We start from the raw sequence: 20,811 nt of genomic DNA, 5'->3' as shown, positions 1-20,811 counted from the left end.
AGTGACCACAGGACATTGAAAGGCTCTGGGTTAGGCCAGCCGAGAACTAAGGATATGTTGGTTGTTAAGGAAATTTCAGCCCCAGGGCCATTGCCTGGCGGAGCCCACAGTTGGGAGTTGGTTGGAAAGTTGGCTTTGGGGAGAGGCTTTTCTGGAGCTGGAGAAGCAGGGTGGGCATTTTCAGTCAGGGATAGAGCGAAGCACGTTCCTAGGAGCAGGGGCCTTTGGTGCACTCCTCCCAAAGTTCTGAGTGAGGTCGGCGTGGGCATGCCTTCCTGGCCCAGCCATCCTGACCTCCAGTGTTGACAAACTCAGAGAGAAAGTGAGATGGGGAAAGTGATGGGGGTGGGGACCGGGGTTGGTCAGAGGGCCCACCTCCCACTGGCACTCTCCCGCTCATTGGGGCATTTGATGTACCTGGGCGGTTGTAGGTCTGTGTGGTCTCACAGTCCGCGCTGTGTCTCTAAAAGCTGTTCCACATGTCTGTGCTTTCCTTGGGAGATCCGAGTTTTCTCCCGATCTAGAACTTGGAAACATCACCAGAATACCTTCCCTTTACTCATCTAGAATTCTTGGCGAGAGGCACCAGGTTGCCATGATTTCTTTCTTTGGCTGGACTTCTTGGTTCTGGGGGTCATGGCACCACCGAGAAGAATCAGGGGTAGGTGGTGGTCAGGGAGTTTGGTTGGAAAATGCACTGACCTTCCTATGGAGCATCTCTCTGCCCGGGAGCTGAAAGGAAGAGGGAAGCCCTTGCTTTAGGCACAGGAGCCCAGGACTCTAGAAGGATCATCTCTTGGGGCTGTAGACCCACCTGTAGGGCAGGAAGGAAGCATCCTTATTGCCCCAGTTTCCTAGGCTAGGGTACTAATGTTTAAACCTGGGGAGGAGGCCACTTTCTTGTTTTATCTCCCACCGTGCAGCCTCAGGTAATGCCAAGGTGGGAGAGGAGACGCCTGCTGGGATGCTGGGGTGAGGAGAGTCAGTGGAAGGCCCAGGGCTGGGCCAGTCCTCCAGCAGGCTGGCTACCTGGTTGGCTAGGTGGAATAGCAGGTACAGGTGAGGCCTGGTCAACAGAGCTGATCCTGGAGGGCCCTGTTGCAACCGAGTCCTGCTTAGAGAGCCAGGAATTTGCTGAAGCCTGGCAATAAAGCCCTCACCTGGGCTTGGGTGGGAGGGCGTCTCCATCCTACCCTGGGCAGATGCCTCACTGTCTATGCCCACATTTCATGCTGGTTTCTTTAGTGGTCTTACTCAAGCCTGGCCATAACTCAGCTCCTCCTGTCCTGAAGTAGAGGTCTGGTCAGCTGGAGAAAGAAAGTCTTTTATTGTGGACCCTGAGGTTTTCTCCACCCCAGGCCCACCCTCTTCTCTCTTGGTGGGATAGGCCTGGCCCACCAGGAGTTCATTTCTAGCTGCCTTTCCCCTCGCTGGCCCTGCGGGTAGTGACAGGGTTGCAGTGCAGCACTTTGCCTCTAGGTGTCGCTGTCTCCCTGTGCTAGCTGCTCCCTGAGCAGGGCCTCCTGGGAGAAAGGAGTGAGAAGTGGGAGTTCTGGGTCAAAATGGAGGAGATTCTTAGGGATTAGGGGATGGGGGAGACTTCTGCCTAGGCTCTTATTATGTTTCGGGGCAGAATGGAATGGGGAAGCCCCCTCATCACTCTTCTGGTCCTGGAAAATTCAATCTTGGCTCCGGGCCATGGGATGGCCTTTTTGTGGGGCAGGATCTGAGTGAGGGGCTTGGAGGGGACCAGGGGACTGGGATGATGTCTGTTTGGGGACCTTGCTTTTGGAAGCACCAAGCAGCCCTTTCTGTGCCTTTCCCCTCCGTATCTCCTTCCCCGACCCTTTCCCTTCTGAGGACTGTGGGTTTGGACACTGGAGACCATGCTGGGGAGGCGAGGGTCCATGTGTGAGGCCAGGGTTCACTTGCAGCTGACTTATTAGTTGGCTTCTGGAAGGAGAGGAAAGAAGGAGAGACAGAGGGGAGAGGGCGTCAAGGAAGGGTGGGGAGGAGAGGAGAGAAAGAGGAAAAGAAATGAGAGAGAGAAGGAGACACAGAGGTGTCTGTGGGAGTGGTGGGATGGAGTTGCTTGGCCCCCAGCATTTTTGGGGGGAGCTGGGGTGGGACTTGTCTCCATGGTGGATTTTGTCTCTGGCCACACTGTTGGACAGGATGGTGTGGAGGGCCGGGTCCCCCAGAGGAATGCTTCCCTCTGAACTCTCCTCAGACCACGGGGTCAGGCTTGTCTCTCACTGCCTCCTTATGAAGTCTGGGGACTCGAAATGGATAGACTGGCGGACGGAAGGGCTGTTTTAGCCTGTGTGTGACCTTGAGTTGTCACATCCCTTCTTTGGACCTCAGTTTTCTGAGGGTGGGATGCGGGGACTGATCTGGTCTTTGAGAGCCCAACAGGCTGTGAGAGTTAACCAGTCAGCCTACCTGGTTCCTTGGTCAGACCTCTGTTTGGACCTGAGGTTGCTGGCAGAAGGCCTGGCTACTCTGAAACTGAGATCTCCCCTTGGCCTGCCCTAGGAGGCCCATCAGCCGCCAGCTCTCTGCTGAGGTCGTGGGATCCTTTTCTGGACTCCTGGCATCTTAGACTGTCTGTGGTCTGGGTGGGGCCTCTGGCTCTTCTGGGCTGTGCTCCTGGGCCTAGGGCCGTGGAAGGAACCAGGAAAGGGTCATGTAGGGCCAGGGCCGAAGACAACTTTTCTCCTTTGGGGTCTGAGGAGAGATGGTATATCTTGGGCCCCTTTAACAGCCCTTGCTCTGACCTGCTGGGGCGGGAAGCCTTGAGTCGGCCTCGCTGTGCTGAATAGAACCGGTGTGACTCTCCCAGAAGGGCCCCCAGGCCTGCCTCTGGGGTCGGAGACTGCGGCCCTCATTCATGCTTGTCTTCCCTCCCCACCACCCAGACGAGACCCTCCGCTCTTTGGCCAGCCCTTCCTCCCCGCAGGGCCCCGAGCTCCACAGCTGGCGCCCCCCAGTGGACTGTGTCCGGGCCAATGAGCTGTGCGCGGCCGAATCCAACTGCAGCTCCCGCTACCGTACGCTGCGCCAGTGCCTGGCCGGCCGGGACCGCAACACTATGCTGGCCAACAAGGAGTGCCAGGCAGCCTTGGAGGTGCTGCAGGAGAGCCCGCTCTATGACTGCCGCTGCAAACGGGGCATGAAGAAGGAGCTGCAGTGCTTGCAGATCTACTGGAGCATTCACCTGGGGCTGACCGAGGGTAAGGCCGGCCAGGGTCCTGGGTTCAGTGGGAGGGCCTGGTAATGGGACGGGCTGGCCAGCTGTGTCTCTCTCCACCTCCTGGGCAACATAGCACCCAGAGGAGGTAACCAGCTGCCTTAGGGGGCGCAGATGTTGTTGGAGAGACAGACAAGGAGGAGGTAGGGAAGAGAAAAGGTCAGGGTGGTGGAATGAGAGGGGATGGGGGTCTGGATGGGTAGTGAACCAAGGATGGCTGGTGTGTCGTGGTAACAAGGGCAGGTGAGGCCACAGTGCCCAGGTGGGAGAAGAGAGGACAGAGGAGAGAGAAGGGACTGGCTGCATGTGGGCAGAGCTGTGAGGTTTGCATGTGAGCAGACCAGCCCCTGCCACTCTCTGCTGCCCCCCTCCTGCCTGCCTGCTTCCAGGAGGCCTGCCCTTCCTGTGGCTTCCTGACCCCTGGCCTGGCCTAGGCACCATCAGCAGGGATTGGAGGGCACGTGGGCAGCAGGTCCCAGAGCCCTGGGCAAGCCCTCCTGCAAGGTCCAAGGCCAAACCTGTAAACCTCTCACCCACCAAACACCTCCCCCATTTCCTCCCCTTCCAGACTAGGGTGTGGAGGATTTGCAGGCCTCCTGGATCAGACATTCACTTATTAATTCAACAGCTGTTTACTGAGAGTTTCCTGGCTGCTAGGCGTTAATAGTCGAGAGCAGCTGGAGCAGCATTTGCTTTTGTGGAGCTCCTAGTCTGGGGGGCAGGGACACAGATAAGTCAGGGACTTTCTGTTGTTTGGTGACGTAGTGAGTGCTGTTGGAAGGCACTGGGGGCTCTGGAAGAGCCAAAGAAAGGCGTCTAACCCCTTTTTGCAAAATCTAGAGAGCCTTCTTGAAAGAGACGGCCTTCAGGCTGAGAATAAAGAGTGAGGTGCAGTTACTTCGTGAAGGCATGTGGGGAGAGTGTGGGAGGTGGGGGGCAGAGCTTGGGCAAAGGGCGGCATGTAACGTAGGTTAGCTGACCTTCCTTATAGACATGCAGGTAACTCAGTGGTGCTAAATTGCTTTAGTCGTGTCTGACTCTAGCTGACCAGGCTCCTCTGTCCGTGGGATTCTCCAGGGGAAAATACTGGAGTGGGTTGCCATGCCCTCCAGGGGATCTTCCCGACCCAGGGATTGAACCCTCATCTCTTCTGTCCCCTGCGTGACAGATGTGTTCTTTACCACTACCGCCTCCTAGAGGCAGGTGGAAGTGGGGATGGGGGAGGAGAGATGGAAGGGGTTTGGATCTGGTGGGCAGCACCCCTAGGAGGTTTTATGTGATCATCTCTGCTTCAGGACAAAGTTCACGTGGTTCCAACAGGAGAGCAGATTGGAGAGACTGTTGGAGGGTGCTGCTGTGGGGCAGGCCAGGAATATGGTGGCTGAACGAGGACAGTGGAAGGAAAGAAGGATCTAAGAGCTCCTAGGAGGTGGAATCAGCAGGTCTTGGTGAAAGGCCAGAGGAGTCAGGGAGGGCCCCCGGTCTTCTGTCTGGAGCAGCTGAGTGGCTGAGAGGGCCCGTTATGGCAAAGGTGTTGAGTCGGGGGAGGCCTGAAGATATGCATTTGTTTTGGGATATGTATACCCCATCGGCCCTGCCCTGTAGACAGCTGGCTGTGCAAGGCTGGGGCTCAGGTGAGGAAGGGGAACTGGACATGAGGATTGAGAAGTCATGAGCAGGGACTTCTCTGGAAGTGACAAAGACTCCGCCTTTCAATGCAGGGGGTGTGGGTTCGATCCCTGGTTGGGGAACTGAGATCTCACATGCTGCAGGGTGTGGCCAAAAATAAATAAAAATGTGGTAAATCAAATACAATAAAAAATAAAAAGGAAGTCACCAGCAGCCTGCAGGTGGTAACTGGGGCCAAGGGATTGGGTACAGTCACATTGGGAAGAGGTTAGGAACTGAGCTACTGGGATCATTGGGCTGCAGGGGTGATGAGGAGGCCCTGGGGTGGGGGTGAGGTGGGAGGGAGCCCCGTGGAAGGAGCTCACTGTCAGCAAGGAGGTGGGTCAACAGCCTCCGAGACTTCAGGCCCAATAGGAGAGAGATGGAGAGTGTACCTGGTGCCCTTGGGGTGAGCTCCTTGGGTGGCCACTGGGAGTAGAAGCCTGCTTAGGGGGGTGCCTGGGAGCTGGGGAACAGGGAATGATGACTGTGGACAACTTCTTGAATTCTGGTGTGAATATAGAGGGCTTCCCAGGTGGCTCAGTGGTAAAGAACTCACCTGACAATGCAGGAGACAAAAGAGACGTGGGTTTCATCCCTGGGTGAGGAAGATCCCCTGGAGGAGGGCATGGGAACCCACTCCAGTATTCTTCCCTGGAGAATCCCATGGACAGAGGAGCCTGGCAGTCTATAGTCCACGCAGTCGCAAAGAATTGGACACGACTGAAGTCACTTAGCAAGCATGTGAAGATAGAGAAGAACAAAGGGTGACTTTTTTTAAAAAAGAGAGTCGAGTTGTTTAAATTCTAAAGTAAGACAGAAGCGATGGAGAGGCTGAGGTGAAGAGAGAGGGGTGTGATGTGGAACTGTGCCCTTGGGGGAGGGGCGGGGAGGTGTCAGCCTGGAATCTGAGGGTCATCACCCCGCCTCCCCTGCCCCAGCTGCTGGAGGGGCAGGAGGAAGCTGGGCCCAGGGTGGAGCCTGGATAGTGATGGGTTCCTGACCAGTGGCTCAGAGGTTTCAAATTTGCCCTGAAATTAGGAATAAACGGGCTTGGAATTATTAACAGTATTACCACCATTAGTAACATAGTAATTCCTCATGAACTGAGTGGTGACTTCTCTGTTGCTGGCAACCTGGAGTCCTAGAACTTGAAATTTGCCAAGAGAGGGGCCCTCTGTTCTCTGTGAGACAGGGAGCTGGCTTCCCCCTACCCTCCCAGGCTGACTCCATGCACAGAATATATATTTATCAAAATAAGACTTACTTGTTTAACTTCTTACAAAACCCACATAACAGAAACTGACAAGTCCATGTTGCTGTTTAGTTGCTCAGTCATGTCCGACTCTTTCGCGACCCCATGGATTGTAGCCCTGCAGGTTCCTCTGTCCCTGGGATTTCCCAGGCAAGAATACTGGAGTGGGTTGCCATTTCCTTCTCCCCATGCACAAAACAGTAAAGGCCCCGATTCAACAAGCTGGTTTGTTTAGGTTTTTGCTTTCTTTCCACGGCCTTTAGTTTCATCCTAAGGGAGACTGGGAAGAAGGGGGGTGGGCTTGCTGTAGGTGCAGAATGGGAAGGGAGGGATAGAAGAGTTCAGGGCTAGAGAGCTGGGTGGGCCACTGGAGACCCTTCCCATTGGACTGGCACCCTTGGCATCACAATATCAGCGCACTGGGGACCTTGCTTGGAGCTGGGCGCTGAGGTGTTTTGATGACAACAATAAGCATAATATGCATTTTATGATGCCCTCTGCCATGTCTTCAAGGCCCTTTCAACCCAGGAGGCTCTGACTGTAGAGTCTCTGGATCCCACTGCTTGAGATGGTTTGTTGGTTCATTTACTCAACAAGCATCTGTTAAACACCTCCTGTGTGCTTCAGAGGGCGAGAGCACTGAGGAAGCCATGGGCCCTGTGTGGGCATCTATAGTCTGGGAGGCCCTTCTTTGGGTCCACTCTAGAAAGGCAGGCCCCTGCTCTTCTCCTTCCTCAGAACCATGCTCCCTACCCCTTGCAGACTGCTCAGTCCCCTCCCCTGGGTCTTGGGGGCCACCGGTTTCTGTCCAGGGCTGACTGGGGAACCCAGAGGCCTTTTATTAATAACAGCAGGTGGTGTTCCTCTGAGGGACAGAGTCTTCCTGAGAGGGGACTCTTCCTGGAGTAGGAAGAGTGGTCTCCCAGGGAGAGGCAGGCATTTCCTTCTGATTCCTTGCGCATGTGTGTGTGCTAAGTCACTTCAGTTGTGTCCAACTCTTTGCAACCCCTTGGGCTGAGCCCACCAGGCACCTCCATCCATGTGATTCTCCAGGAAAGAATACTGGAGTGGGTTGCCATGTCCTCCTCCAGGGCATCTTCCTGACCCAGGGATCCTTAACATTCTTGATAACCTGACTTGGGCCTGGGCAGGTGAGAGGATCAAGGAGTGGAGAGACTCACGTGGGTTTGCACTTAGATTCTTGCTTCTCCAGGGTCCCTGCTGGTGGATGCAGTTCCTGGAGACTTGGTCCCACCTTTTGCCCCCAAGAGAGAGGCCTTACCTGTCACCTCCCCACCTGAGGCTGAGCTCACTGCATGGACTGAGGACCTCAGCGTGTGGGCAGAGCTGGGAGCCGAGCTCTCAGACAGTCCCAACTGCCAAGGGCCTCGAGATCATTCTAGCAGGAGGCTGAGATGCAGAGAGGTATGGTAGGCCTCACAGGGTACACAGCAAGCTGCTGGTGGGACCAGGCCCCTGACACCTCTAAGTAGACCCCTTTCCACTGTCCTGGAAAGCAGAGACATCACTTGGCCAACAAAGGTCCATATAGTCAAATCTATGGTTTTTCCAGTAGTCACATATGGATGTGGTCCTTCTCCAACCAGGAGAAGACGGCTCTGTGAAAAGTTATGCAAGAGTTGTTTAGTCGCTCAGTTGTGTCCGACTCTTTGTGATCCCATGGACTGCAGCACGCCAGGCTTCCCTGTCTGTCACTATTTCCCTGAGTTTGCTCAAACTCATGTCCATTGAGTTGGTGATGCCATCCAACCATCGCATCCTCTGCTGCCTCCTTCTTTTGCCTTCAGTCTTTCCAGCACCAGGGTCTTTTCCAATGAGTCGGCTCTTTGAATCAGGTGGCCAAAATTTTGGAGCTTTAGCCTCAGTCCTTCCAATGAATCTTCAGGGTTGGTAGTACTTGTTTAAGGATCTGGTTTCGATAACACTTTTTATTTTTGGAGGCAGTATTCATACTGGTTGAGTACTTGGACTCTGGAGCTAACAGCCTGGGTTTGAAACCTAGCTCTGCCACTCACCAGCTGTGTGACTTGGGCAAGTGCTGTAGCATCCCCATGCCCCAGTCCCTGATCAGAAAAATAGGGAGAATAGTAGCGCCTAGCCCCTGGGGAAATTAAGAGGATTAAATGAGTTAGTACATCTAAAGCACTTTAATAGTCCCGGTATGAAGAAAGCACAACATAACCTCATTGTTATTACAAAAGCACTTCCTAAGTTCTCTCGTTATTTGTTCGCACCGGCTAGCATGGCTGGTACGCCCACCCCAGGGAGTTTTTCCAGTGCTGGTGGGCAAAGGGGAGGATGCTGAGATCTTGCAAGCCCTTGATGGCCCTGCAGGTCCCGGGGGGAGGTGGGATTGGAGACAGGCCTGGACAAAAGAGTCACCTTTGGATTAGGCAGGTACCAGTGGGCACCCCCTGTGCATAAGGTGCCCTGTGTGCTGTGCTGGGCGGGGCCTAAGGGTGCTCTTGTGAGGTACAGTGAAGGGTGGGGGCACTTCTCGGGGGGCATGCTCTTTCTTCATGTCCTCTGGGGGGTCTGTACCCTTTTTTTGGGGGGTCATTCTAGTATAGTGTAGAGATGCCTTGTCCCTGGACCAGCAGAAAGCTGGTCAGGGGCTAGCCTGTGAGTGACTTTGGGGCCTGGCTGAACAAGTAGATTCCAAGACCCCCACCCCCGGAGGCCGGCCCCTTCCTGCAGGTGGCCCCCAGGGGTGCCACCCCCATGGACTCCTCTTTAGGTGGTGAGCTTGCCTGTGGCTCTGGGCCTCAGGTGGACAGGAAATCAATGTGTGAGGCTGTGGTCATCACCTGTCTCCGCCGCCCCCTCTGCATGCACACACAGTCTGAGTGATTATCCATTGATTTCTCCTCACCATCATGTCCGTCTTGAGGATCTTCCCTTTCCTGCTGAGGCACTGGCGGAGGGGCAGGAGTCCCGCTGAGGTGGTGGTGGGTCTCCAGGGCAGTCATCTGCCGTTTATCTGCTGTCACTCATTCACATCCTTGGGCCTCCGGTGCACCCCAGAGCCTGGGGGAGAGGCAGCAGGTGGAGGGGAAGACAGGTCGGGAGGCACACAGGAGTCACTGGTCAGGCCTCTGTCCAGTGGACCTCAGCCAGTCACTCCTGGTGACATGGTGGGAAGCAATGGGGAAATCCTGTCCCCTTAAGCCGGGGTATGGGCTTCCCAGGTGGCTCAGTGGTAAAGAATCTGCCCACCAATGCAGGAGAGGTGGGTTCAATCCCTGGGTTGGGAAGCTCCTCTGGGGAAGGAAACGGCACTGCACTCCAGTATTCTTGTCTGGAGAATCCCATGGTTAGAGGAACCTGGTGGGTTATAGTCCATGGAGTCGCATCAGACTTGACTGAGGATGCATGCACCCTAGTAAACCTGGGCAGAGCCAGCCTGGTGTGATGGGAGAGGATGTTAGTGTCAGGGCCAGTATGTTAGCTCTAGGTCTGCCACAAGGAGCTGTGTGATCGCAGGCAGGTTGCTTCACCTCTCTGGGCCATGTCAGAGCCCTCTCCTGTGAAATGAGGAAGTTGTACTAAATGACTGTTGGAGGGTCCTTCGGCTTCAAATCCTGGGATTTGTATAATACGTGACCTTCCATGGGTTATCAGGGTACCACCTTGCTTGTGCCTTCTTTCCAGAAGCATACGGAAGTCCTTAGAAGAGGCTGGGGCATGCAGGGAGTCACGAGAGAGCTGTATTGGGCAGTCTGATCTGCTCTGGTTGGAGAGAAATACCTTGCCCATGTGAAGTGTGCAGCGCTTTGGGCAGGATGTGAACCTGGCCTGATGTGGTTCTCTCTTCCAGGTGAGGAGTTTTATGAAGCCTCACCCTATGAGCCGGTGACCGCCCGCCTCTCGGACATCTTCAGGCTTGCTTCAATCTTCTCAGGTGAGTGGGCTTGCGCTGGGGCCTTGCCAGTCCTGCTCAGATCCCCTGGGGCTCGCAGATTGAACCGTGGGGCTTGGGTGAGATGTCTGCTCGCCAGTCAGCCCCTGAACACCTCCAAGCCTGGGGTCTTCATCTGTAAAGAGAAAACCATGACACCTTCCCCGCTTCTCACTACCACTGAGGTTGTGCGTGGCCTAAAGCATTTATGGGAATGACCTCGAATGACCTGCCGTGCAGGAGGTCTCGAATCTGACACCTGGTGTTGCTTTCCCATTTTGTCACTCATCTCGCTGGCTGGGTCCTTTCCAGCTGCTCTACTTTGGTAAATTTGCTCAGCCTCTCTGTGCCTCGGTTGGCTCTTTGGTGCAGAGGGGAGGGCACCTACCTTGTTGGATGGTTGTAGGGTCAGAATGAACCAGTGGTTGACCAGGGCTCAGCAGGCTGCTGGGCTTGTGGGAGCTGTTAGTTGAGGTGGCCTGTGTTCCTGTCACCATCGTCCATTCTGTTCGGAAATTCTCCCCTGGGCACTCTGCTTCTGAAATCCCTCTGAGGAGAGCCTCTGCTCCCTGGCCACTCCTGCCTCAGGCTGCCTAGGGAGTGAGAAGGCTCATTTGAGCTCCAGTTTGCTTGCCATGGTCTGTGTGTAGGAGCCCTGTGAGTTTTTTTGGTTCTTTCTTCTTGACCTTGTTCCCTCTGGCTTTTGGGTGACCAAAGGGCCTAGGGCAGCCTACCCCTACTTGGGCACTGGGGAGGGCCTTCTGGTCTTGGGAACTCTGTGGAGGCTGGGATGAGCTTTCTGGAGTCATCAGTCGTGCTTAGAGGGGACCAGGGTGGGCTTTCTCACCAAGACCTGTGAGTGTAGGGCCCCAAATCTCAGGCTTCTAGGCACTTTCTGACAGTATGTGAAACATTCTGAAGTTTCTTTTGCTCTAAACCAAGGTTTCTCAACAGCAGCACTGTTGACGTTGACCTGGGTAATCCTCTCTGTGGCAGAACTGTTCTGTGTACTGTATGGTATTTACCAACATCCCTGGCCCCTACTCACTGGATGCCAGGAGCAGCCCCCGAAACTGACAACCCGGTGCGTCTCCAGACACTGCCACTTATCCCCTGAGGGGCACAGCCACTGCCAGCTGAGAAGCACAACTCTAGACTGTGAAAGACTCTCTAGTGAGACCCTCGGCCCTTTCCAATGAAGAATTCTCCAGGACAGTATTTCCCAAATTTTTCTTTTTTTTCATCGTTGCCCCTTTAAGGAGAAAAGTTAATTCTAAAGAGAGAAATAGTCTCAGTCTGCTGGGGCTGCCATAAAAGAATATCCTAGACTGGATGGCTTAAATGATGGAAGTCTGTTATCTCACAGTTCTGGGGGCTGGAGGTCTATTGTCTCACAGTTCTGGAGGCCGGAAGTCCAGGGTCAAGGTCTGGCATGTTTGGTTTCTGGAGACGGGGAGAGAGAGAGAGAAAGAGAAAGAAAGACCTCTTCCTCTTCTTATGAGGATGGTAATCCTATTGGATCATGGCCCCACCCTTATGGCCTCATTTAACCTGAATTTCCTCCTAAGAGCCCTGTCTTCAAATACAGTCACACTGGGGGTTTAACACTTCACATCATGAATTTAGGGTGGGGACACAATTCAGTCCATAGCCAATGCCAAGTAATAAAATTTTGTCAGATAGGGTTGAGGTTTGGAGGGCCACATGCCGCTGTCATATCTCCTTTTTTTTGCTTATCCAGGAGCCCATTTTTGCTCCTTTAGGGCTGATACCCTCCTTTTCTGTTGAGAAGGCATGCTCTAAGAGATTAAGAGGTGGTGATACACATGTACCTGGTGGGAGAAATCCTGGGACCCATGAAAAGGGAGGCAGTGGCCAAAGACTGACCATTTGGACGTGCCCTTGGGCACTGGTAGTGGCGGGGATGGCAGTGGATGGAATGGTGACTTCACAGATGGTCCCTGCATGGAGTGGCCTGCCCTGGGCGCTCACTCTCACACCCTGCAACGGGGTGATGGCTGAGGTACCCATCTTGTCTCTGTTTATGGCTTTGTGATGACTCTGTGATGAGCCTCGCCTGTCTCTCAGGGGCTGAACTGGCTGATAGACTGACTGAGGCCCCTCCTAGCACAGACATTTGATTCTCACATCTCTTGATTAGTTTTGGATAGAAAACCACCTTGGGCCACTCTTTTGGAGGCAGTGCTCGAGGCCTCCAGCAGATTGAGGAGGTGGTTGGCATGTGGATGCTGTGATGGGGAAATCCTAGCAATCTGACCTACCAGTTTCCCACCCCACCCCAAGCTAAGGTGCCACTGTCTGGGCGGGAGCCATTGGATTTCAGTTCAGCTCAGTTTAGTTCAGTTCAGTCGCTCAGTCGTGTCCGACTCTTTGTGACCCCATGAACCACAGCACGCCAGGCCTCCCTGTCCATCACCAACTCCCAGAGTTCACTCAAACTCATGTCCATCGAGTCGGTGATGCCATCCAGCCATCTCATTCTCTGTCATCCCCGTCTCCTCCTACCCCCAATCCCTCCTAGCATCAGACTCTTTTCCAGTGAGTCAACTCGTCGCATGAGGTGGCCAAAGTATTGGAGTTTCAGCTATAGCATAAGTCCTTCCAATGAACACCCAGGATTGATCTCCTTTAGAATGGACTGGTTGGATCTCCTTGCGGTCCAAGGGACTCTCAAGAGTCTTCTCCAGCACCACAGTTCAAAAGCATTATTCTTCGGCGATCAGCTTTCTCCACAGTCCAACTCTCACATCCATACATGACCACGGGAAAAACCATAGCCTTGACCAGACGGACCTTGGTTGGCAAAGTAATGTCTCTGCTTTTTAATATGCTATCTAGGCTGGTCATAACTTTCCTTCCAAAGAGTAAGCGTCTTTTAATTTCCTGGCTGCAGTCAGCATCTGCAGTGATTTTGGAACCCAAAAAAATAAAGCCTGACACTGTTTCCACTGTTTCCCCATCTATTTCCCATGTTGTTCCATGTCCAGTTGGATTTACCGCCAGGGAATAAATGGCTTTGGCTTGCTCCCTGGAGGTTGAAGGTCAGAGGTCCTCACCTGAGCTGGGACCTCCACTGCTTCCTGGACTGACACTAAGTATCTTCCTGGCAGAAAATCTTTCTGTAATGGATTTGGCATTCTGTGGGACAAGGAGGTTGACAAGACAAATGAGGAGATCGCTGGTCTGCAGCTCACTCAATCAGCATCCTTTACCTGCTGCTCAGACATAACTGGGCCCCGCACGACCCTGGATCCCCGGGCTCTGGGGACCGCTCCCCACAGTGAGGGCAAGGCTCCCCCTCATTGCCCCTGCTGCCCCTGCTTCACCCAGAGCAGCCCTCGAGTTGGTGCATGGGTGGCTTTATCTGAGGGAAACTTGGCCACCAAGAAACCAAGCAGACCGTGGTAGGCGTCACGCAGCAGAAAGAAGGCTGAGTGGGGAGCTGGGAGCCTGATTCCAGCACAGTCTCTGCCACAGATCAGCTGATGGGCTTGGGCAGGTCACATGCCTGCTCCAAACCTTACGTCTCTTTTCTGAAAAAGGAAGGTGTGAGCTTAGAGCAGGCTTGACCTCATCAAGGCGCACCGACAATGGTGGTGTTTTACATCTATAGGATGGAGTAGAGCAGCTTGGAGCTCCGATGGTCATGGCCATTGTCTGGCTGCCCAGGAGGCTGAGGGCTCAAAATCTGGGCAGATGTATGACCCAGCTGTGGCTCGCTGGCTGGGGAGGCCCGGCCTGGGATACACCAGGTCCTGCACTGATGCTTCAGGATGATAAGGCTGCCACCCAATAGCATTGTATGGAGCACTGCCCCCTACCCTTCCACACATTTATATGTGGTCTTAGGCTGCCCCCTCCTCCATCTCGATGGGGAAAGGCTGTGGTGAGGGGCAGAACTGGGAATTCTCCAGACTGTAATGCTTCCATCTGGAGCCCAGGGACTTGGGGGAGGGTGCTCTTGCATCTTTGGGGCTGAGTTGCTACTGTCTCTTTATTTATTTATTTTTGGCTGTGCTGGTCCTTGTTCCCCTGTGCGCTCTAGCTGTTCCTCCCCCCTCTAGTCGCGGCAAGTGGGGGCTATTTTCTAGTTGTTGTGCACAGGCTTCTCAGAGGTTGCGAGGGGTGATGCGAACAGTGAGGGAAAGGAAATGCTTCATCTACATGGGGTGAGGCCATAAAAGTGAGGATGCAGGGCCTGGGCGGGCCAGGCAGTGGCTTCCCTCTTGACTGCTGGGCCATGCCTCAGGGCCAGGGAGAAGTGGCAGGCAGGGGCCTTGACTGGGCTGTCAGTGGGCACTCTGTCTGTGTTCTTGGTGAAGCTGGGGGCCTCTGGGGCCTTGGGCACCTGATGCAGGTGTTGCCAGATACATGGGTCAGTTCAGTTCAGTCGCTTAGTCGTGTCTGACTCCTTGCGATGCCATGAACCGCAGCCTGCCAGGCCTCCCTGTCCATCACCAACTCCCGGAGTCCACCCAGACCCATGTCCACTGAGTCGGTGATGCCATCCAGCCATCTTATCCGTGGGTACAGAGTAAATTTATGCAAATTTGTCTTTTCTATAGTTGGAAGGGAACTTAGAGATCATCTAAGCCCACTCCTTACTAGGCAAAAAGGGAAACTGCAGCCCCAAGTGAAGGGGCAGTCTACACCAGGACTCAGTCCTGCTTTTCCCCCTGCCCATCGTGTTCCTCAGACTTCGTTTGGTGCTTCAGCTCTAAGCCCTGGTTTCTTCTTACACAATGCTGGACTGATGGCAACACCTACCTGCTCAGGTTTTAAATCCCATGGACAGAGGACAACAACAGTAAATACAAATACCTGCTATTAAATTTGGGCTTCCCCAGTGGCTCAGTGGTAAAGAACCCACCTGCCAATGCAGGAAACATAAGAGACGTGGGTTTGATCCCTGGGTCAGGAAGATCCCTGAGGAAGGAAATGGCAAACTGCTCCAGTATTCTTGCCTAGTAAATCCCATGGACAGAGGAGCCTTACAGGTTACAGCCCATCAGATTGCAAAGAGCTGAACACAATTTAGTGGCCAAACAATAACAACAATGACAATAAAAAATTGAGAAATTGCATGTAGATTCCTGGCCTGGCACCTGGGATATTGGACTCAAACAAGTAGCTTCTTGGCCTGGAGAATTCCATGGGCTGTATAGTCCATGGGGTTGCAAAGAGTTGGACACGACTGAGCAACTTTCACTTTTTACAACTGACAGTGGAGTGATTTCTCCAAGGCCATCAGTGGCTCAGGCAGGGTTGGCCTGGAGCCTGTTTATGGGAGATGGTTGCATGGCTTTTGGGGACATGAGGCTCCCTCTCACCCATGTTCATGCTGGGTGGGGGCTGCAATGGGAGGTGGCTGGTCGATTTTTAGGGGACAGTGGGTCCCTGGGGCGCCTGCTGGGCCTCTGTGGCCTTAGCTCACTGTGATCAGGTGGGAACACAGGGTGGCTGGTGAGAGGCCTGGCTTGGGCCTTCTGTTAGTGGTTAGAGGAAGAAGTGACAGGTAGTGACAGTGTCAGTTGGCTGTGAGCCTCTGGGGTGGGCCATCTTGCTTGGATGGACCCAGAAGAGGCCTGAGGATTTTTTTTTTTTTTAGGAAATTTTTGTTTTATTTTGTTTATTCGTGTATAGTTGGTTTATCATGTTGTGTTAGTTTCTGCTGTACCACGAAGTGAGTCACCTATGTGTACACATATATCCCCTCCCTTTTGAATCTCCCCTCCCATCCTACCCGTCCATGTAGGTCATCACGGAGCACCAAACTGCACTCCTCAGATGTTCTTTTTTAAAAAAATTAATTAATTAAATTTTAACTGGGGGATACTTGCTTTACGATGCTTTGTTGATTTCTGCCATACATCAACATGGATCAGCCATGGGTGTATGTTTGTCCTCTCCCTTCTGAGCGTCGCTTCCCATCTCCCTCCCCATCCCACCGCCTCTGGATTGTCACGGAGGACTGGAGTTGAGCTCCCTGAGTCATACAGTAAGTCCCCACTGGCTGTCTGACCTTCCGACGGCCGTGTAAATGTTTCAGCGCTGCTCGCAATTTGTCGGCTCTCCTTCCCTCCCTGCGTCCACGAGTCTGTTATCTGTGTCTGTGTCTCCACTGCTGCCCTGCAGTGAGGTTCAGCCCTACCGTCTTTCTGGATTCCATATATATGCATTAATATACGATATTTGTCTTTCTCTTTCTGATACTTTATTCTGCATAATAGGCTATCAGTTCATCCACCTTGTTAGAACTGAGTCAAATGCATTCCTTTTAATGGCTGAGTAATGTTCCATTGAGTGTATGTACCACAACTTCTTTATCCATTCATCTGTCAATGGATATTTAGGTTGCTTAAATGTTCTAGCTATTGTAAACAGTGCTGCAATGATCATTGGGGTGCATGCATCTTTTTCAATTATGGTTTCCTTGGGGTATATGTGCAGTAGTGGGATTGTTGGGTTATATGGTAGATTTATTTCTAGTTTTTTAAGGAATCTCCATACTGATCTCTGTAGTGGCTGTATCAGTTTGCATTCCCACCAACAGTGCAGGAGGGTTCCCTTTTCTCTGCACCTCTGGGGTGTTCTAGTTGGAGGCTCCACTGGTCCTTTTTCAGGGGCCTCAGGAGAGGAGGGAACCCTACTCTTGCCAAGAAGCTTCGGGAATGGCCCCTGAGGGACACCACCCTCCCTCTCTGTGCCCCTATGCTTCGATCTTATTACAGTGCTTGCTCTTGCATGCTGGGGGCACGAATATGATTGCAGTATGGTTGTTGGCCTCTGTGTCACTGCGGCCATGCATCTCTGTGTTTCCCTGGGTGCCTAACACTGGCACTGACACCCATCCATGGAGGGTCCTGGACTAGAGCATGGTTGCGGACTGGAGACCTGCTGCTTCTAGTTTGAATCCTGGCTGGACTCTACTGACTGATTGACTACAGGGTGGATCAGTTGACTGAATCTCATTTTCCTCATCTGTAAAATGGAGCCCTGCAAGGATGGGTGATGACCTCCCCAGTAGGCGGTGGAGCCCAGGAGCACCCTAAGTGGTAGCCACGGGTGATGCTGTCAGGCGCTGGCGGGAGCTAGTGGTTTTGTGTGAGCTCTTAGAGCTGCACCAGGAAGGCTGGCTAAGGGGTCCAGGTGGGTCTGGGGTGTCCCATGTGGGCTGCCTGTTGGGTGGCCCTGAGGTTTAGAGAAGGACTGGGGACTCCTGAGGGCTTCATGGAAGAGGTGGATCTCTGTGTGATGCAAACACTACCTGCTTTGAAGGGAATCAGACCGTGTCCTCACTGGATCATTGGGGCAGGTGGACACGGCTTAGACAGCCATGGGGTGGTTTATCCATGGTGCTCGTGTAGCCCTAAGAGCCCAAGGGAGGCAGCAGTAGGTGGCGCCTGGGGAAATCAGCAAAGTCCTGGAGGAGGAGAGTGGGATCTGAGGGTGAGAGTCCCAGCAGCATCGTGGCTCGGAGGCTACCCCCACTTCTAGGTCTCGTGGGCTCAGAGGACAGTGACTGGAGGCCCTGTGGCAGATGGAAGATTGGCCTCTCTGGGGTCGCCTCCCTTGGGACTCTTGCTCAGGAATTCTCTGGGACGGAACTCAGCGTGACTGACTCGGGTTGAGTCCCTGGTGGGGTGAGGCTGAGCTGCCTTTGGGTGAGGGAGTGGCTTAGCCCTGGGCTCCAGAGTCAGTCCCCTGTGAAGGTCACTGGAGTGGCATGAGTGGGGACCTGGAGAGTTGGGCTTGGCTCATTTCTGTTGGATGCCCTGGGAGGCTCCTTCCCTTCCCTGGCTCCGCTGAGGGCCCCCCTGCCCCTCCTCCCCTGAAGTTGCTGAGCTGAAGATGGTGAGCAAGGCCCAGCAGGTCGGCTGGTGCCTCTCAGAGGGAACTCGATCCCAAGGCAGCCCCTCTGAGGAGGCTTTGGGGACCCAGGGCAGGAGATGGTGGGGGGAACTGCAACCCGTCTCCCCGCCCCCCCTGCACGGTGGCTCAGGCGATAAACTGCTTATCCTCAGGTTGTCTGCCTGAGCCGAATGCAGAAGCGTGTTATTTAAATTTCAAAATCGCATTCTTCTTCTAACAGCTGTCAGAGTCTCTGAGCATCAGCGAAAATTGTGCCTTAGCTGCGGCTCTGTCACCTCTTCCACCTCCCCTTCCAGGGACAATGTGTCTGGTGGCCCAGGAGAGGGTGTGGCGTGGGGAGGGGCTGTGGGGACAGGGAGAAGTGGGGTGGGGGGTGGTGACCCGTGACTCTGGCCATGCTGGTCAGCAGTGGGGACCGCTGGGAGGAGGCCAGCTTCCCCATCGGGGTGCCAAGCACTTCCTCTCTTCCGTTTCATTTCCTCTTCTCCCCCGGACTCCCCCAGCCAGGGGGATTTGCTGCAGAAGGTGTGAGCAGAGTGCCGGTGGCTTCATGTTTGCTTCTCTTTGTGTCCGTGAAAGAAAAAAAGGAGAGAACAATATTTAACCCAACGAGAGGTTTTTTAAGGGTAGAGGTTCAGGTACTATGGTTGGGGTGAGGTCTTGGTTGGGCAAAGTGTTTCTGGTTCCCTTCAAATAGCATTTTCTAGGGGCACCTACTTGCCTCCCCTTGGGTGGATGGACGGGCTCTGCCAGCGGCGGGGGTGAGTGTGGTTCTGGCTCACCCTGCACTCTTGGCATGCAGTGCTCTGTCTATTCCTTCCCGCAACACCCCCTCCACCCCCCACCCCACCCTGGTGCCCCACATGCTTCTCCTGGCTTAGCCAGGAACTGTGGTCCTCTTATTTATCTGAGTAGAAAGCAGGATTTGAGTAACTGTTCTGGGAATGCTCCTCCCAGCTATGTCTGTCAGCATGTTCTTTTAACCCCATGGATGTGTGGAGAAAGGAACAGATCTGACGGGGGTCACATGTGTACGTGTGTGTAGTGTGTAGGTGGGGAGTATAAGTGTGTGTGGTGAATGCCTGGGTTTGTGTGTATGTGGTGTGTGTGTGTGTGTGTGTGTGCGCGCGCGTAGTGTGTGTAGGGTGGTATGTGTGTGTGGGGTGATGTGTATATGTGGGGTGATGTGTATGTGTGGGGTGGGGTGTGTGTAGGGTGGTGTGTGTGTGTGGTGTGTGTGTGTGTAGTGTGTGTAGGGTGGTGTGTGTGTGTGGGGTGGTGTTTATGTGTGGAGTGGGGTGTGTGGGGGTGGTGCATGGGGTGGTATGTGTGTATGTAGAGTGATCAATGTGTGTGGGGTTGTGTTTGTGTGGGGCGTGTGTGTGTGGTGTTGATGGGGTGGGGGGTGTATGGGGTGGGGTGGTATGTGCGTGGAGCTGTGTGTGTGGTGTGTGTGTATGTAGAGTGATAGATGTGTGTGGGGTTGTGTGTGTGTGGGGCGTGTGTGTGTGTGGTGTTGGTGGGGTGGTGTGTGTGTGGGGGGGGGGCATGTGTGTGGTGTTGGTGGGGTGGGGGGTGTGTGTGTGGTGTTGGTGGGTGGGGGGTGTGTGTGTGTGGTGGTGTGTATGTGGAGCTGTGTGTGGGGTGTGTGTATGTTGGGTGATATATGTGTGTGTGGTGGTGTGTATGTGAGGGGTGGTGTGTGTGGGGTGGTGCATGGGGTGGTATGTGTGTATATAGAGTGATGGATGTGTGTGGGGCATGTGTGTATGTGTGGTGTTGGTGGGGTGGGGTGTGTGTGTGGTGTTGGTGGGGTGGGGTGTGTGTGTGGTGTTGGTGGGGTGGGGTGTGTGTGTGGTGTTGGTGGGGTGGGGGGTGTGTGTGTGGTGTTGGTGGGGTGGGGGGTGTGTGTGTGTGGTGGTGTGTATGTGGAGCTGTGTGTGGGGTGTGTGTATGTTGGGTGATATATGTGTGTGTGGTGGTGTGTATGTGAGGGGTGGTGTGTGTGGGGTGGTGCATGGGGTGGTATGTGTGTATGTAGAGTGATGGATGTGTGTGGGGCATGTGTGTATGTGTGGTGTTGGTGGGGTGTGTGTATGTGTGGTGTTGGTGGGGTGGGGTGTGTGTGTGGTGTTGGTGGGGTGGGGTGTGTGTGTGGTGTTGGTGGGGTGGGGTGTGTGTGTGGTGTTGGTGGGGTGGGGTGTGTGTGTGTGGTGTTGGTGGGGTGGGGTGTGTGTGTGTGGTGTTGGTGGGGTGGGGTGTGTGTGTGTGGTGTTGGTGGGGTGGGGTGTGTGTGTGGTGTTGGTGGGGTGGGGTGTGTGTGTGGTGTTGGTGGGGTGGGGTGTGTGTGTGGTTGTTGGTGGGGTGGGGTGTGTGTGTGTGGGGTGGGGGGAGTGTGTGTGGGGGTGCGTGTGTGTATGGTGGTGGTGTGGCGTGTGTGTGTGTGTGTGTGGGGCATGTGTGTGGTGTTGGTGGGGTGGGGGGTGTGTGTGTGTGGTGGTGTGTATGTGGAGCTGTGTGTGGGGTGTGTGTATGTTGGGTGATATATGTGTGTGTGGTGGTGTGTATGTGAGGGGTGGTGTGTGTGGGGTGGTGCATGGGGTGGTATGTGTGTATGTAGAGTGATGGATGTGTGTGGGGCATGTGTGTATGTGTGGTGTTGGTGGGGTGGGGCGTGTGTGTGGTGTTGGTGGGGTGGGGTGTGTGTGTGGTGTTGGTGGGGTGGGGTGTGTGTGTGGTGTTGGTGGGGTGGGGTGTGTGTGTGTGGTGTTGGTGGGGTGGGGTGTGTGTGTGTGGTGTTGGTGGGGTGGGGTGTGTGTGTGTGGT

The 20,811-nt window shown here is 54.2% G+C and overlaps 1 protein-coding gene across 4 annotated transcripts in view; it reads left to right on the top strand.

Moving 5' to 3' along the window:
• Positions 1-20,811, top strand: part of GFRA2 (GDNF family receptor alpha 2) — a 227,732-nt gene that overhangs the window by 123,265 nt on the left and 83,656 nt on the right. For all 4 annotated transcript variants that reach the window (XM_088838008.1, XM_088838007.1, XM_088838009.1 and 1 more), the window contains 2 exons: positions 2,919-3,233; positions 10,012-10,095. In XM_088838008.1, the coding sequence (XP_088694134.1) occupies positions 3,092-3,233; positions 10,012-10,095 (226 nt within the window). In that variant the 5' untranslated portion in view covers positions 2,919-3,091. The remainder of the gene's footprint in view (positions 1-2,918; positions 3,234-10,011; positions 10,096-20,811) is intronic.

This window comes from Moschus berezovskii, chromosome 7 (assembly GCF_049115385.1).
Source record: "Moschus berezovskii isolate FMDL1 chromosome 7, NW_MosBer_1.0, whole genome shotgun sequence".
NCBI classification, from domain to species: domain Eukaryota; kingdom Metazoa; phylum Chordata; class Mammalia; order Artiodactyla; family Moschidae; genus Moschus; species Moschus berezovskii.
This window is presented reverse-complemented; position numbering and strand designations above follow the sequence as displayed.